Source organism: Piliocolobus tephrosceles, chromosome 20 (genome assembly GCF_002776525.5).
Source record: "Piliocolobus tephrosceles isolate RC106 chromosome 20, ASM277652v3, whole genome shotgun sequence".
NCBI lineage: Eukaryota > Metazoa > Chordata > Mammalia > Primates > Cercopithecidae > Piliocolobus > Piliocolobus tephrosceles.
This window is the reverse complement of record NC_045453.1, coordinates 11,448,854-11,466,259: the sequence shown is the minus strand read 5'-3', so window position 1 is coordinate 11,466,259 and position 17,406 is coordinate 11,448,854. Positions and strand designations below refer to the sequence as shown.

At 51.4% G+C, this 17,406-nt stretch overlaps 2 protein-coding genes across 3 annotated transcripts in view; both read right to left on the bottom strand.

The window, feature by feature from the left end:
• The window catches only part of ARHGAP40 (Rho GTPase activating protein 40), a 49,292-nt gene extending 48,161 nt beyond the window's left edge, over positions 1-1,131 (bottom strand). Inside the window, exon 1 of the mRNA XM_023227951.3 lies at positions 872-1,131. Coding sequence (XP_023083719.2) covers positions 872-1,008 — 137 coding nt within the window. The 5' untranslated portion in view covers positions 1,009-1,131. The remainder of the gene's footprint in view (positions 1-871) is intronic.
• Positions 1,132-8,189: 7,058 nt separating this feature from the next.
• On the bottom strand, positions 8,190-15,640 carry ADIG (adipogenin). Of its 2 annotated transcripts, XM_023227950.3 has the most exons (3): positions 15,479-15,640; positions 10,608-10,722; positions 8,190-8,552 (listed from the first exon to the last, which is right to left on the bottom strand). In XM_023227950.3, the coding sequence occupies exons 1-3, from the start codon at positions 15,600-15,602 to the stop codon at positions 8,519-8,521; spliced, it is 273 nt and encodes a 90-aa protein (XP_023083718.2). In that variant the 5' UTR covers positions 15,603-15,640; the 3' UTR covers positions 8,190-8,518. The 2 variants fall into 2 exon arrangements, 1 of the variants encoding a protein (XP_023083718.2); XR_002734879.2 differs by lacking the exons at positions 8,190-8,552; positions 15,479-15,640 and adding an exon at positions 10,997-11,740 and having other exon boundaries at positions 10,610-10,722.
• Between the last annotated feature and the right edge of the window lie 1,766 nt (positions 15,641-17,406).

The following is a 17,406-nucleotide window of genomic DNA, read 5'->3' as shown; positions in this document are numbered from 1 at the left end:
CCATTAGCCAGGAACTGATTCAAATTAACCAAAGATATCCATAAAGTTGGATCCTGGCAGGCCATTAAAGTGAATGAACTAGATCTTTATGTTACTGACATGTAGAGACGTCCATAACATTAATTGAGGGGTTGCCAGGGGAAAACCTTACAAGCACGTGTATCACAAGAGCCTATATGTGTAAAACTATACAAGTTTAGGTTTATATCTGTCAAAAAGTTCTTCCAAGGTATATGTCAAAACTTTGAGTAGTACGTTTTCAAGAATAAACATATGTATTCTTGTACTGTTTGACTTTCTATAATAATCAAATTGTAATATGATGTAATCAGAGTGGGGGAAATGACTATTTGAAAATTCTAGTCTGGCTGTCGGTGGCAGGCTGAGCAGGAATAAGGGGTGACCAGTTCTCAGTCGAGGTGACCACGTGGCCACAGTGGCCCAGAATCTTGACCCAGAGACTCCTGAATCTTGAGCCCCTGGGCCCCCAATACTCTCTACATCCAGAGGAAAAGGAAATGGCACACATTGGCGTCACTCATGGTCTCTAAGAGTCTGAAAATCAGTGACCCCTGTAGAAGGCCAGCAGCATGAACCCAGGGCAATGCTGTGTCCCAGGAAGTGTCTGGGTTTGGAGTCCCATGGACCAGGGCTGGAAGCCATCTCCACCACCTGACAGCCAGGTGACCGTGGGCAGGTCGCTGGGCTCTCCAAGCCTCTGTTTCCTCATCTGTACGATGGAGGAAGATTCTTGCCTCACAGGGATGTTGTGAAGACAGATGTTGTCAAGACAGACAGCACATGCCCCTGGCAGTGTCAGGGGGAGGGGAGCCCAGGGCCAGCTCCCCTCCCGCTCCTATGACCCCTGTACCTGAAGCCCAGGTCGGCCCAGCGCTGGGCGCAGCGCCTAGCAACGCGGGCCCGCGGGATCCGAAGACATGGTGAGGTGAGGGGCGCTGGGGCCAGCCTCTCCATCTGGGTGGTGGGCAGGAGGGCAGGCTCGGCCATGGGCTGGCACCTCGAGGATCCCGGTCCGACGTGTTGCTGCTGCAGTGAGGCTGACTCGGTCGGCAATGTGAGAGGGAGGAGTGAGGCAGGCCCGCGGCACACCCAGTTCCCACACACCCTCACGCAGGATAAAAGTCCAGCCTCCTCCTCGGGCGGGGTTGGCTTGGCCGGGGCCACCTACAGGCAGGCACGCGGGGGCACACACATGCCCTTGAGTCCCGCCCACCTGCACTGGAACTGCCCAGTGGAAACGGAGCCTTTCAAAAACTGTCATGAAATATGACTTGCATGGCCGCTATTATTACCTACAGCCATCCCGATTTCAGAGTAAAACCACATGAATAAAGCACCTGGTTAATACGGGTGGAAGAAAGTGCTCAGGACCCAGGGGTTTTTATCTGGCTGGGCTATTCCCTCTGAGACTTCTCTGAGCCACGGTTTCCTCCTCTGTAAAATGGGGATGGTGACATTTGCCAGGAGACAGGAAACAAGCAAACAGGAAGGTGTCAGGGTGTAAAGAGAGCAGGACCTGGGCATGAGGGCGGGAGGATAGGAAGGAAGCAGGAAATGGGAGTGGCAAAGTGAGGGGGCATCCAGAGAGCCTCCTGGGATTGGCCTTTTGGCTGGGATGTAAAGAAGGAACTAGCTAGGAAAAGGCTGGGGAAGGGGGAAACCCGGGGAATTTAACCCCCTCATCTTTAACATGAGAACTTGAATTTGTTCATTCAGCAAATCTTTATGGAGCTCTGTAGGAGCCCTGGGGGCAGCGACCAGAATGTCTGCAATCTAAGAGCAGGAGTGTGTGGACTCAGCTGAGAGGAGAGCAGAGGCTGAGTGTCAGGGTGGGGAGTGGGAAGGGGTTTCCAGGTGCCGACAAGGACACAAGCCAAGGCGTAGCAGTAGGGCATTTGGGGGATGTATGAGAAGCGCTCCTGCCAGCTTCCCTGGTGGTGTCCTATTCCCGGCATCCATTTTGGACCATGAGCCCCTTCTCTTGCCTTCTGGCCAGGACGGAATGCCATGGACTTCCCCAGATTGCCCGGGCCCGCCCTGCCCTCCTCTAAGGCTCCAGGTGTCAGTGAGTCTTTTCAGGCAGCATATTTGCCTGTACTCCAGGAAGAGAGGCCCCAGAGTCCTCCTTAAGGAGGGCCCCCAAGTCTATGGGTCCCCACAGTCTGAAGCTCTGCTCTGTACTGAGGGAGGGAGGCAAGAAATGGGCCCCAAGAAACTGAAAACAGGACCCCACTGGAGCCACAGAGCCCAGGAGCATGCATGGTTCTGGCGTTAAAGAGAGGAAAGGCCTTGCAGCACAAAGGGCCCTGAAAAACCCCAAGTCTCAGGCAGCTGTCACTGGCTGGAACCTGTGGACTAGGGCTGTGCAGAAGACCACCTATCCACTTCTCCTGAGCCTCCTCCTGAGGAGGAGACAAGGGAACCACGCCACCAGGAGGCCAAGGAGCTGGGGCCCAATATGTATGTGAATTATCAGTGGAAGTGGGTGCAGAACTACTTTGGCAGCCATAGGGAGTTTTGTGTGGGAAACATGGTAGGTGCTTAATAGAGGTTGGGTGGATGGATGGATAGATGGATGGATGGATAGATGGAAGAAAGAATGAAAGATTGGTTAGGAAAATGGGGGATGAGAGAAGGGATGAATGGCAGGGCAACTGAACGAGAGGATGGTGGTTGGCTGGATGGGTGGGTGAGTGGATGGTTGGATGGATGGATGGATGGATGGATGGATGGATGGATGGATGGACGGATGGATGGATGGATTGATGGATGCTTGGATGGATGGATGAATGGGTGGATGGGCAGGTGGAAGAGTGAATGGCTGTGGGCATAAATATGTGAGAGCATGAGTGAATGAATGAATCACTGAGCCATTAGGTGAATGGGTGGAAGAGTAAATGAATGAATAAACGCTTGAGTAAACAAATTAGTCCTAGGTAAATGAACTTCTAGTCCAGAACTGAAAATCTAGCTCATTGTCACCTTCCTTAGGTGCAAGGAACCCTTCAGAAGAAAGCAGGAAGGAAGAGAGAGTGGCCTGAATCTTGTATGGCCGCACTTTCAAGCCTCTGTAAGGAAGTGCCCTCTTTGCTTCCTGGAGAGCCGCCGCGTGTACTCAGAATGAACCCTGGAGAAGTGAGTATACCCACGCTCAGGGCAACATTCCTCATCTCCGGCTGAGCCCTGTCCCAGTCCCCCACCGGAGTATCGGCCTGGCCGGTTAGATCACAGTGGAGTGGCTCAGACTTGTTGGCCCTGCACCCTGGCAGCTCGCCAGCACCTCCCCAGGCAGCCTGCCATCAGCTAGGCCTCTCACTATTGCAGAGACTCGTCCTAGGCCCCTCAGACCCAGGAAGTCCCCCAGGGCCTGCATGTTGTGTGCCCAGCATTTCCTCCCTGCCTTTCTGCCCCTCCAAGCAGCCCCCACTCCCCACTACAGCGTGGTCCTGTGTAGTGTGATGAAGTGGAGCCTCATAGGCTTGGGGCTGATCCTCAGCTATGCTGCTTAGGCTGTGTGACTTCAGGCAAATGCCTTAACCTCTCTGAGTCACAGTTTCTCCGTCATTTAAATGAAAAACTTGCCTGATTTGAGGGGTGGTTGTGAGGATTCCGGGGGATAATACATGTCAAGCACTTAAATGGGGCCTGGCACACAATGTACACGGAGCATCTAATTTCCAGGTGCTCAACTTTTTTCTTTTTTTCTTTTCTTTTCTGAGACTGGGTCTTACTCTGTCACTCAGGCTGGTGTGCAGTGGTGTGATCATAGCTCACTGCAGCCTTGACCTCCTAGGCTCAAACGATCCTCCAGCCTCAGCCTCTGGATGGAGCTAGGAATCACATGTGTGCGCCACCACACCCAGGCTTTTTTTTTTCTTTTTTTTGTAGAGACAGGGGTCTCACTATGTTACCCAGGCTGGTCTCAAACTGCTGGCTTCGAATGATGCTTCCACCTCCGCTTCCTAATGTGCTGGGATTACAGGTGTGAGCTACCATGCCCAGGCAACTTTTTTCTTTCAAAAGCAATTTATGGAATGAAGTGCCAGCCAAGCACCACGCTCAGAGCTTTACACGTGTTACCACATTCAGTCCTCATGGTAACCTCACAAGAGAGTGTTATGGGTCGAACTCTTCTGCTAAAAACATATGAAAAACATGTGAATGCCTAAGCCCCAGTACCTCTTAATGAGGCTTTATTTGGAAACAGGGTCTTGACAGAGAGAATCAAGTTAAAATGTGGTTGGTAGGGTGGACCCTAACCCAATAAGACTGTGTCCCTCTGAAAGGGGAAAATCGGTCTCAGACAGTGGCGTGCATGTCAGGAAGATGATAGGAAGGCACACAGTGGGGACACCATGGGAGGGCAGAGGCTACGGCTGGGTGATGCTGCCACAAGCTGAGGCACATTGGAGCCACCAGAAGCTGCCAGAGGCAAGGAAGGCTCCTTCCTCTGCAGGGTTTGGAGGGAACCTGGCACTGCCAGCACCTTGACTGTGGAATTCTAGCCCCCAGAAGTATGAGCCCACACGCTTCTGTTGTTCTAAACCACCCAGCTTGTGACACTTTGTCATGGGAGCTCCTGGAAACAAATGCAGAGGGGATTGGCCCTGTTTTGCAGACGACGACACTGAGGCTGAATGGGATGGTGATGGGCGGCTGAGGGGCTTGCACTCAGGAGTCCAGGCCTGTGGCCCCAGAGTTAGGGGTAGAAAATAAGCCTGTGCCTAGAAGATATGCTACAAGGGGTGTGTCGTTCAACGAGATGCACTGACCGTCAGATGCGCCCTGCTTTGCTGACGCCGCTGCGGAGCTCCCATGTCATGCTGGTGACTGTCCTCGCAGGTTCCCTGTGCTCCTCAGCCTGGGGAGACAGGTTCACTGTCCTGAGTGCACCTGAGTTTCCTACAAACATCAACCGTGCAGCCTTAAGCTCCGTCATTCAGCTAGGAGGAGCCAAGGGTATCCCTGTGGATCTGGAGACACACGTCCCATTTAAGAGTCAGAAAAATGGGCCACTTCGTGGCTGTGTGACTTTGGGCAAGTTACTTAACCTGTCTGAATCTCAGTTTCCTCGTCAGAAAATGGAACCATGATCCGACTGAGAGGGCTGTTGTGAGAATCCAGTGGGATAATGCGTGGGCACTCAGTGAGCCGTGGCTGCTACGTGGGGATGATGTTTCTTGGGAGCCTGTGACTAGAGTGTCACGGGATGTGTTTACCGGTCACACGCCCAACTCCTCTGTATGAGTGTGCATGTGTGTGTGTGTGCCAGAATGGGGACCTTGTCCACATCCACAGAGGCCGGGGTCTCCGCCCTCACCCAAAGCAGGGAAGGTGTCTCCCCACACTCCCCACAAGTGTCCTCCAGAGCTGTCACCTGCCCAGGGCCCTGAGGAGCGGCCTCATCTGCCTTCTGCCTCAAAGGCCCCAGGGGCATGGCAGACGCTCTCCCCAGGCCCCAGTGCAGGGCCCACTGTACTTACTCTCCTCGGGGTCGGCTCCTCAGCAGGTGGGGCAGGAGGGCTGGGGGGCCCCACTGGCTTTTCTAGGCCAGAAGGGAGGCTGAACAATGGCCCAGCAGCCCCTCACAGCACAGCGGGGCAGGGCCAAGTAAGCAGTGCACAGAGACGCCACAGAACGGGGCACTTGGCTACAATGCAGACAACGCCAGGCAGAGCTTGGGCCACAAGGAGGAGCTGCCAACAGGCCTCATTCAACGCCACCCCTGCAGCTCCCAGGAAAATGCCGTGGTGGCAAAAGCTCGTCAGCTGGAGCAAAGCTCGTGTGGAGAAGGGAGGGTTGTGAGTGTGTGTGCGTGTGTGTGACTGTGCGTGTTTATGGATGTGTGTCATCTAGCCCAGGTTTCTTCCTCATTCTCATTTAAATGCCACAGCCTGATTGAAAACAAAATCTTTAAATGTGTGAGAGTGCGTGTGTGCATGTGTGTGTCTGTGAGAGTGCGTGATAGTGTGTATGCATGAGGTGGTGTGTGTGTGTGTCTGTATGTGTAAGGTTGTGTAAGTGTATATGTGTCTGTGTGTATGACAGTATGTGACTGTGTGTATATGTCTGTGTGAGTGTGTGAGAGTGTCTGTGTGTGATAGCGTGCCTGTATGTGTGAGGGTATGCGTGTCAGCGGACATGTGTCTGTGAGCATGTGTGTGAGTGTGTGTGTGTGTGATAGTGTGTATGTGTGAGGGTGTGTGAGAGCACATGTGTGTGTATGCATGTGAATGTGAGTGTAGCGAGTGTATGTGTGGGGGGGGTGTGAGTGTATACGTATGTGAGTGTATGAGTGTGTGAATGTGTATGTGTGACGGTTTGAGTGTGTATGTGTGTGTCTGTATGAGGGTGTGTGTCTGTGTATGTGAGGGTGTGTCTGTGTGAGAGTGTGCGTGTCTGAGGGTGTGTGTCTGTGTCTGTGTGTGTCTAAGAGGGTGTGTGTGTGAGTGATAGTGCATGTGTGTGTCTATCAGGGTGTGAGTGTATGAGGGTGTGTGTGATTATGTATGTATGAGGGTGTGTGTCTGTGTGTCTATGAGGGTGTGTGTGAGTGTATGAGGGTGTGTCTGTGTGAGGGTGTGTGTCTGTGTGAGGGTGTGTGTCTGTGTGTGTGCCTATGGGGGTGTGTGTGAGAGTGTATGAGGGTGTGTGTGATTGTGTGTGTGTGTGTATGTAAGAGAGCATGTTGGGATTGCACAGCGGGGCAAAGGGCTGGGGAAACAGGTACTTTTAATATACCCTTGGGGCCACTTTTTGGTCGGGCAACTTAGCAGTGGCTGCAAAATGTAAATACATGTCTTATATTCAACAATTTCTCCTTTCAGAATGTGTTCTCTGGATAGAAGCACACTTGTGTGCAAGGATATAGATTCAAGAGTGTTCATTGCAGCCTGTGCATAAGAATAGAAACCTCATCCAGCAAATTCAGTGGGGCTCAAATCCCGAAGGGTGGCTTCCTGCACCTGATGAGGAGCTCAGACTTTATAGCCCAGGGACAACGGAAAGCATGGAAGGTGTGAAGCTGGGAAGGGATATGTCCCAATTGGTGCTTTGGGTGGATCATTCCAACAGGGCAGAAAGAGCAGAGACCAAGGCCAGGAGACCAAAGGACAGGACACAAGCTAAGATTTCAGGCTCAATTCTCTCTCCTTTGGACATTTAGAAGTTGTGGTGGCTGGTGGGGTGTGGAGTGAGGGAGAAAGAAGGGATAAAGATGATGCCCAGTTGGTACCTTGGAGGGCCTGTCCCTTTATCCCCTGACCCCCATCATCCTGCAGCGTCTGGAACCTTACGCCTCCCACCATACCTCCCCCAGAACCCCACCTGGGGGATAACTGGCATGGCGGAGTGGGACCTGGTACTGGAGTCATGGGGCCTGGGTTCAAATGCCAACTCTCCCAGTGTGACTCTGAGCAACTTAGTAACTGCTCTGTGCCTGTTTCTCCATGTGTAAAACAGAGGTAACCAACCTACCTTGCAGAATTCTTACAAGGGCTAAAAACAATCGTATGTATTTGTTGTTTTGTTTGTTTGTCTTTTTGAGACCGAGTCTCACTCTGTTGCTCAGGCTGGAGTACAGTGGCGCAATCTCAGCTCACTGCAACCTCCGCCTCCCGGGTTCAAGCGATTCTTGTGCCTCAGCCTCCCGAGTAGCTGGGGCTACAGGCATGAACCATCACACCCGGCTAATTTTTGTATTTTTAGTAGAGATGGAGTTTTTGCCATGTTGGCCAGGCTGGCCTCGAATTCCTGACCTCAAGTGATCCACCCACCTCGGCATCCCAAAGTGCTGGGATTACAGGTGTGAGCCACCACGCCCGGCCAGCAATCTTATGTATAAAGCACATAGAAAAATGTCTGACGTGTAGTAAGCACTCACCAAATGTGAGCTACTTTTATACCTATTCCTACTCCTACCAAACCAGGCACTTGGTAGACACTCTGCAGCTAGTTATCAAATATTTGTTATTAAGATCAGCCTAAAGTTCCAATCAAGGAGTGAGTGTGAAATCAGAGAATGGAAGTTCAGAGCAAGCCCCCCATCCCCACTGAACAGATGGAGAAAAGGGTTGGGCTTTCCCAAGAGGGTCCTAGATGGCTTGAATCGGGGCCAGGGCTGAGTCTCGGACCTGCGCTGGTTGAATGAATGACTTGGTCAGGCCTGGTAGGTTTGTCAGGTTTCCCCCGGGCATGGGAAGCCCCTCACTTCTTTAATATGGACCGACACCCTCCAGCCCAGCCCTGCTTTTAGACCTCTCGGAATTAAATTCGCCAATTTCTCCCAGTGGGCCGGTTCACTGCTCCCATGCCCTCCCAGACTGGGGCGGCTCCCTGGAGGGCTGGAGGTCATCTGTGATGCTGGAGAAGGGCTGGGTCCTCTGGAGGCTTTCGCATGTCGGTCTGAAGAGGAGATGAGCTGGGGGTTCCAGGGAGGCACCACAGTTGCCGAAGTCCTCTTGCCTCCCTGGCAAGTCTCTCCCATCCACTTCTGCCATTACCACTGCCCTGCTGACTCCACGAAAACCAAACTAGAAACAAAAGGAAGGTTGGGACTAGGGATGCCATTGGGATAAAAGAGTAAGAAAGAGATGGGTAAGGCCAGATGCAATGGCTCACGCCTGTAATCCCAGCACTTTGGGAGGCTGAGGCAGGTGGATCACCTAAGGTCAGGAGTTCGAGACCAGCCTGACCAATATGGTGAAACCCTGTCTCTATTAAAAATACGAAAATTAGCCAGGCGTGATGGCATGTGCCTGTACTCCCAGCTACTCGGGAGGATGAGACAGGAGAATTGCTTGAACCGGGGACAAAGAAGTTGCAGTGAGCCAAGATTGTGCTACTGCATTCCAGCCTGGGCAATAGAGAAAGACTCTGTCTCAAAAAAAAAAAAAAAAAAAAAAAAAAAGGGAAAAAAGAAAGAAAGAGGCGGGTAAGTGATGGGGGTGGGAAGGGCTCTGGATAGATGGGATAGGGTTCTCGTGCAGGGTCTGAAAATCTTTTCTCATGCCACAAATGATATAAAAACAGGTCAGGCTGCATAATTCACAGGGTTCAACAGCAAATTAACACAGCGGGGGGCGGGGGGGCTTGTTAAAAAATTAACAAATTAAGTATTTGTTAAAAAATTAAGTATTTCAACACAGCAACAGCCAAGCATGAAACCAAGCCTGGGACCCTTCTGAGCGTGGGACCTTGTGGCGCTGCAGGTTACACATCTGTGGAACTGGCCCCGTCCACAAATCTCTGAGGCATATACAGGCATGAGTTTTCCTGGGAAAAGGGCCCTCAGTGGTCGAGGTAGGACCCAAAAGGCTAAAAATCACTACAACTGAGGTAGGTGAGGGGCCCTTCTTTTCACCACCTCCTCCCTCCACTTAGGCAGGGTGGGGGGCTAGTGAACACGCTGCATGAACCAGCTTCAGAGTAGGGCAGACTATGGTAGCCAAGGGGACATTGAAAGGTGGACACATGAGAGATGGAGATTTGAGTTGGGAGAGAGAGGCGAGAAGGCTGGCTCCCGGGTTTGTGACTCGAGCAACAGAATCAATCCACAGTGGTCCTATTCATGGAGATGAAGAAAAGCTAGCAGAAGATCAAGGTGCTGTTTTGCTTGGCTGGGTGGCAGTAAGAAACAAGATTCCTATTCTAGGCATGAGAGGGTGTCAAGCAGACAGATAATAAAGCTTGGGAGGAGATTAGATGACACACACACATTTTCGGGCCATTGGTATAGAGATGGCATCTAACCCTACTGGAATGGCTGAGGTCTTCTAGGAATTCAATGGGTGCAAAGGCTCTTGGGTACAACATCTGATTGCCCTGACACCACACATGAGAATATGTGTGTGTGTGCCTCATTTGTAAATGTTCTCATTCGTAAATGGAGGTGAGAATCATATCCCCGTCATAAGATTTCATAAGTAAGCTTGTGGAAGGTTACTTAAGACAGGCCTTGGTACCTGTTGAACCCCCAAGGATACCAGGCATTGTAACAATAATAATCATATCATGTCATCCTTCCACAAATATGTACTGAGCCTCCAGCGTGTGTCTGGCAGTGTCTTGGGGCTTTGGATGCAGCCATGATCAAATGTGTTAGAAGGCGTTAAGTACTACAGTGAAAGGAAAGTAGAGCAGGTAAGAAACACGACACGGAGGATGGGGCGGGGGCTTCAATATCGAATAGGGTGGCCAGGGGAGCTCTGCTTAAAAAGTGACATTAGAGCAAGACCTTGGAGGTGAGGGAGCGCCTCATGCAGATGTCTGAGGGAACGGCTGGCCAAAGACCGTCAGGAGAGTGGTGGGGGGTGAGGCCCTAGGGTAAAGGGTAGGGGACCTTTGTAAAGGCTCCTTGTGGCACAGGGGGCTGGTCCTCCAACAGGGCAACACCAGGTCTGCCCCACAATGAGGCAGAAGGCTCTCACATGCTGGAGAGAGCCCGTTGTTCAGCATGGCCAGGGAGCATATACCTCTAATATGGTAGAGGCAGCCTCTTGCCCACATAGCAGCTGTCCAAGCCTTTGGGTGGGCCTTGAGGCTCCCCCTGACCCATGGAAGGGCCTCACCTGGCACAGCAGGCTCACCAGCCGGGCCTCTCCTTCTCTTGGCCGTGGAGTGTCCCCTTCCAGCAAAACTCGGCCGGGCCTTTGCTCCAGGGCTCCCAATCCAAGCATACATCGGAGTCATTTTCCTCTGAATCTGTGGAGACACGAGGCAAGGCCTCTTGGTTGATCACATGCTGTCTCCCACCCCTGACCCAGGAAGGAGTCCCCTGGCAGGCCTGGGTGTCCCTGCAGCCTTGTCTGAGGCTAGGGCCAAGGCAGAATCCTATGAGCCAGCCTTGAAGCCTCAGGAAGTCTTCAGGGCCTTAAAGGGTGACCAGGGACCAAGAAAGAAGGCTGTTCCTGTAACTCAGAAAATGGCCATATCCATCTACTAGAGGAGAGGACACAGAGGTGAGCAAATGACATACCGTACTGGGCATGGTCCAGGAGGAGGCAGTGAAGAGACACAGTTAGTGACCCGTCCAGGCATTTGTCCACTAGTTCATTCATTAACAAGTATCTGAGTACACAGGCACAAGGATCTCCACTGTAGCGCTGTTTTGTGGTGAAACACACACACGAACAATAAAACACCTGGAAACTGTGTTCACGTCCACAGATCACAAGAGGTCTGGGTGACTAAGCTGTGGCACAGTCACACCACAGGGAGACCCAGACCTTCCGTCTGACGGCTTGTCATGAAGCCGTTAAAATGTTTGCATCATATCTGTATCTTCTGATTTGCAGGATATCTATGGTATATTATAAGCAAATTGAAGAGAAATGTAGGATCTTTTTGTTTTGAAAGGCAAATGCTGCCCCCTTCCCCAATTCTTTTTGAAAACCTGCACACGTTAGTAAGCATGTGCACGAGTGTGCTGACAGACTCATCCTGGGGAGGTAAGGTGAGGAAAACGAGGGGATGGGGAAGATGATTTTTCCTACCAAACTCTTGCATTGTTTCACTAGTTGCAGGGAAGTAACAAAGGTTGTTTGTACAATGGGCGTATCAGCATCTTCTAGGATGAGGGTTAACTGAAAACAGACATGTACAACTCAGCACAGGACTTGGCACAGGCCTTCAACAGTGTTGGCAGTTAGTATGTCTTAAAAGTCAGTAGGGGCCGGGCACGGTGGCTCACGCCCGTAATCCCAGCACTTTCGGAGGCCAAGGCGGGTGAACCATGAGGTCAAGAGATCCAGACCATCCTGGCTAACATGGTGAAACCCCGTCTCTACTAAAAGTACAAAAATTAGCCAGGCATGGTGTGGACCTGTAGTCTCAGCTACTCGGGAGGCTGAGGCAGGAGAATTGCTTGAAACCAGGAGGCGGAGGTTGCAGTGAGCTGAGATCGCGCTACTGCATTCCAGCCTGGGTGACAGAGCAAGGTTCCATCTCAAAAAAAAATAAAATAAAATAAAAAATGTACGATGGCGTGAAGTAACTGTTCTTCACTAGAGAGAGTATTTTTTGAACACAGAGTATGTGTGAACTGTTGTTACATTCATTTTCTCATCTAATCCTCTTAACAACTTCCTGAAGTCAATTACCAGTATTTTTTGTGCTTTACAGATGAGGATGGTGAAATCACTTGTCCAGGCTCACAGCCAGGGAGTGGTGCTACTGGATGCGAATTCAGCCTCCCCACTCCACAGTTCCCACTGGGTGCGTTTGGACTCAGGGGATTTAAAGGCAGCTTTGAATTGAACACCTTCCTCCAAGGGCCACCATGAGGGGCTGTTGCCCCACTCTTCTGTTTCAGCCCCAAACCCATCTCTTTGGAGGTTTCCCTTCATCCTTCTGCAAACTCAAGTCGCAAAAGTAAAATACTGGCAGCAGGGCATCTTCCCCTTGAAGGGTGTGTGTGGCTTCCTCCACCTTATGGCCATGTCATGGTCAGAGAGTAGCACCGTCCCCCACTGACCAGCTTCTGCAGGAGTTGAGCTGCCCATTATCATTTTTGCCTCAGTGCCAGTTTCATCAGGCAGCTCCCCTTTCCTCCCCACTTGCTCCTCCTTCGACTTGGGAAAGTGCATCCTGTGGGGTACTCCACACTTAACCCTCTGTCTTCTGAGGCCTGAAACTGCCCTGAGGAGCCAGCAGGAGTGTTGGAGGGGTGGGGATGGGAGGAGGCGGCAGAGCTATTCCTGTCTGCTTTTCAAACTGGATTTCAGGCAAACTGATTCCAATAAAGGAATCCACAGCAGAATAGAAAACCACAGGTCTGGGTGGCCTGACCCCTGTTAGCCCTCCAAACCCCGACGCTGGGTCAGTTCCCAGCACAAGCGCAAAACACACACAATAATATCGGGAATTTTAGACGATTCCTCCCTCCTCCTGAGGGAGGAATGCCCACCTCACTTTAAGGATGGTTTCTCTTCGTTGCAAAATTAACAAAGGACTTATTTCAAAACGCCACATGACACCAGGGAGTAAAAAGCCTCTCAGGAGAAAGTCTGCGGAGGGGTTGGGGTGGGGTAGGTTGTGGATGGTTTTGGAGTTGGACCTCCAAGCAGAGTGAATGCTGGAGGAGATTCACGCCACAGGCCTTGGCCTGGGTGGTAGGAGAAATGTCTCCGCTCTGAAGAAGGCATCCAAAGCCACGCCGGCTACATTTCCTCCCACATGGACAAAACCAGCATTGGCTGGATTATTTTCTCAGCCTATAGGAGCCTACCATGTGCCAGGTGTGTACGTGTACTGTGTGCCCTGCCCTGTAAGTACCTGATATGTATCAACCACTGGAGGCTGTCACAACCCCAAGGGGCAGGTACCAGTGTTGTCTCCATTTTGTAGATGAGAAAAGCAAGGCTCAGAGAGGTGCCCACCGTCATGCAGCTGGTAGTTGGCAGAGTCAGGATTTGAAGGCAGACAATTAGCTTTCTTAAGTTCACAGATGTATGACCTTGGACAGGTTGCTTCTCTTCTCCAAGCCTCAGTTTCCCCAATTGTGATATAAGTATTATTATGCAGGGTTATTCTGAGGATTAAATAAGATTATGCATGTCCAGTGTTTAGCACAAGGCCTGGTACATAGTGTTGCAAATAGGTTCACTATTATTAGGAACTATTAAGCAAGGATGACTTTGGGAGGCCGAGGCGGGTGGATCATGAGGTCAGGAGATCCAGACCATCCTGGCTAACATGGTGAAACCCCGTCTCTACTAAAAGTGCAAAAACTTGGCCGGGCGTGGTGGCAGGCACCTGTAGTCCCAGCTACTCGTGGTCCCAGCTGCTCAGGAGGCTAAGACAGGAGAATGGCGTGAGCCCGGGAGGCGGAGCTTGCAGTGAGCAAGGTTGCGCCAGTGCACTCCAGCCTGGGCGACAGAGCAAGACTCCATCTCGAAAAAAAGATAATAATAAAAGAAGCAAGGATGAGGCCAGGTGCGGTGGCTCATGCCTGTAATCCCAGCACTTTGGGAGGCCGAGATGGGCAGATCACCTGAGGTCAGGAGTTCGAGACCAGCCTGGCCAACATGGTGAAACCCCGTCTCTACTAAAAATACAAATATTAGTCAGGTGTGATGGCACACGCCTGTAATCCCAGCTACCCAGGAGGCTGAGGCAGGAGAATCACTTGAAGCCAGTAGGCGGAGGTTGCAGTGAGCCAAGATCATGCCACTGCACTCCAGCCTGGGTGACAAGAGTGAGACTGTCTCAAAAAAAAAAAAAAAAAAAAAAAAAAAGGATGAAATCTGAACCCGTGTCTTCCAGACTCCAGAGAGGCAGCTTTTATCACCAGTAGCAAACAAGTCTGACTCCCCACCAGCTGTGGGGCCCAATGCCTGAACTGTACCCCTCAGGGAGAGCTGGGACTATGAGGAGAATACACTTTAAATAAACATTTTCTAGAGACAAGAGGGCATCCCAGGTTCTTGCCAGGAACTCCCAATAATTACAACATGTGCTGCACTGATCAAGTGGCCCCCACAAAGAGGCCTTTTTTTTTTGGACACAGGATCTCACTCTGTCTGCTGGAGTACAGTGGTATGATCTTGGCTCACTGCTGCCTCGACCTCCCAGGCTCAAGCAATTCTCCCACCTCAGCCTCCTGAGCAGCTGGGACCACAGATGCATGCCACCACACCTGTCTAATTTTTGTATTCCTTGTAGAGACGTTGCCCAGCCCTGGTCTCCAACTCCCGGGCTTGAGCAACCTGGCCACCTTGGCTTCCCAAAGTGCTGGGATTACAGGCATGAGCCACTGTGCCCAGCAGGAAGAGACCTCTTGCTGAAGGGGATGCTCAGGGAGACACAGGCCAGAGGAGCGTAAGTCCCACTCCTGCCACACAGCCAGGCCATAGCCTGGCCCAGCCACCCCTAGCTTCCTCCACAGTCAGCCTGGTCCCACCTCTTGCTCCTCTTGCTCCCATGCTGAGGTCAGGGTGAATGTCAGTTGGCTTCCATGAGCCTGTCTCCCAAAGAAGCCAGATCCTTTCTGATACATGACCTAGGCAGAAAACAGTGAGTGGTCTGCAGGTACCTGAAAAATGCCTAAGGCTGCTGTATCCCATTGTGCAAGCTGTTTACTGCACAAAAGCACCCAACTGAGAGGGTGAGCAGTGAGCTGAAATCCAGCCCACGCTCTGCTCACAGAGCCTTGTGCCCCAGCTGAAAGGGGCACCTAGAAGTTCATCTCCTGGAGGCATAACCTCTTTCTAATTTGTTCAAAAGATCACTCTCGAACTCTAGGTTCAAACTCCAGGACTCACTCTCGAACTCTAGGTTAAGAAACCCTGAACAACCAAACCAGTCCTTTCCACTGAAGAGCTGACGGCTTGTACCTCAGCCAGCACTTACAACGACTGCATGGAGCCCCTTCTGCAGCTGTTTCAGGACACACTGGCCTATTCGGCCACCTGCCCAGCTCCAGGATTAAGGTCCTGCCTGGGCAGGGTAAGCAGCTCACCTTGGCTAAGTAAGAAGCGTAGCCAGATGATCAATAAGAACAGCAAACCCACAGGGAGGCAGAACCAGAAAACCAGGAAAGAAAATGTGAGGTCGTTCACCAGCGGCATCAAAGGGTACTTCATGGTGCATGTGTGGCTAACCTGGGCTGGGCTGGCAGGGCTGCCCCAGGGGACCTGGCAGGCTGGGCCATGCTCTGCTCTCAGCCCAATTGTGACTGAACTGTGATGTAACAAGGAAGTCACAGTGTCCTTCAGGCAAAGTATGCAGGGGACACTCTGAGGGAGAGGTGTCCTGGATGAAAGGGTGGGGAGCGAGGCAGTAAGCCAGAGTCTGGCTGAGAATTAAAAAGCCCAGGTTTCCAGGCAGGCCTGGGTTTGAATCTCAGCCCAGTAGCTATTGGGTTCATGACACCCTTCTGACCCTCTTTCTTGTAAGATGGAGATAATTTTGTTAAATTAGAAAAACAGATGGGACAAAAATTACCCTCGGGACCGGTGTTCATATACCTGAAGTCACAGAGCCCCTCCAGGAGCCAGCCGGGTCCCCAAGTCCTGTAATACCAGCTGTGTGTGCCCACATCCACACTGTGGGAGTGCTGGGGACTGCGGCAAACTGGGTGGAGCTTACTGCATCCTAAGCATGCAGTGATGGCAGCTCCCACCAATAACTGCTATGAATGAAATGCAGGTCCATTAGTGCAGGACTCCTAACTTTCCCAAGCCAGGCAAAAAGTCTAGATTTCTATGTGATATCTCCCAAGTTTAAAATATTGGATCAAACCTCGTTAAAGCACTGTTGGCTAAACCAAACGTCTGCCAGGATGGATTGGTCACTGGGCTGCCACTTAAAACTTTTAAAATCTAACACACAGACTATTCTAATGATTACTAGATTAAATGACTATAAATGATTATTACTTAATCTGGAAGTTTCTGTGCCTCTCCTTATTAGGGTTTTCTGTGAGGGGCTTCTAACGACTTGAATCCTGTTCCTTTATCTCCTGAGTGGCCAGAACACTTCCACATGCCATCCTCATCTTCTCCTATCTGTCATCTGTTCACTCATGAAGTATTCAGTAAACCTCCATGTGCCAGACTATGGCAGAAAGGCAGCTTCGGACTTCCCACTGGAGTGGCTGCTGCACGGTATTCTCCAAAAGGACCCTTGGACCACCTGCCTAAAGCTGCCAGCAAATGGGTGGGTGCTGGAGTGTATTTATTAAACATGCCAATTCCCAGGCTCACCTTCGTCTCCTCAGACCTCTTGGGGGTGGGGGTGTGGCTTGGGATTCAACACACTGATAGGCAACCAGAATGATTCCGACACAGGCTTGATTTTGAGACTACAGCATCTCATGACTTAAAAGCACCTGTTGAAAGGCAAACCCAGGTCCAGGCTGAGGGAGCAGCTGCAGGAAGTGGGCAGTAAACCTAGGGAGAAACATGGAGTAGAAAACCCCCTTACAGGAAAAGACATCAATTCAAGGAGAAGGGCACATGGGGCCAGCAACAGGAAAAAATAAGAGCATGGGAGGGGCTGGGAGAGCTTTCGAGAGTCTAGCCCAGCTGTGGGATGGCCAAAATTCCTACAAGAGGAAGTCTGGGAAAATGGACTAGAATGCGTGTCCAAGAGGAGCAATGCCCTGGCAGGAGGCACCTGATGCAGGGCCCAGAGACCAAGAGGAGGAGGAGCAGGCAGTCTGGGTTGGGAGTGATTCCCTGGCACTGGGTCCTGAAGGGGTTGGGGTCAGAGAGAGCTGAGCAGCATAGCTGGGAAAGGCTTGAGCACATTTTTTCTGGTTACAAAACCTTTCCAGACACCAAAACAGGGATATTGTGGTCAGCTTCCCTGACCACTAGGCCCAGCTGGAGGTCCTGTTGTGAGTGGGCAGAACAGGCAGAACAGACACTGCAAGGTAGGCAGCTC

Coding starts and splice junctions, on each gene's coding strand:
- ADIG (XM_023227950.3), bottom strand. CDS start 15,602: ATGAAGTACCCTTTGATGCCGCTGGTGAACGACCTCACATTTTCTTTC. Junction 10,723..15,478: donor ACGCTTCTTACTTAGCCAAG/GTGAGCTGCTTA, acceptor GTGTCTCCACAG/ATTCAGAGGAAAATGACTCC. Junction 8,553..10,607: donor GAGAAGGAGAGGCCCGGCTG/GTGAGCCTGCTG, acceptor TTTTGTTTCTAG/TTTGGTTTTCGTGGAGTCAG.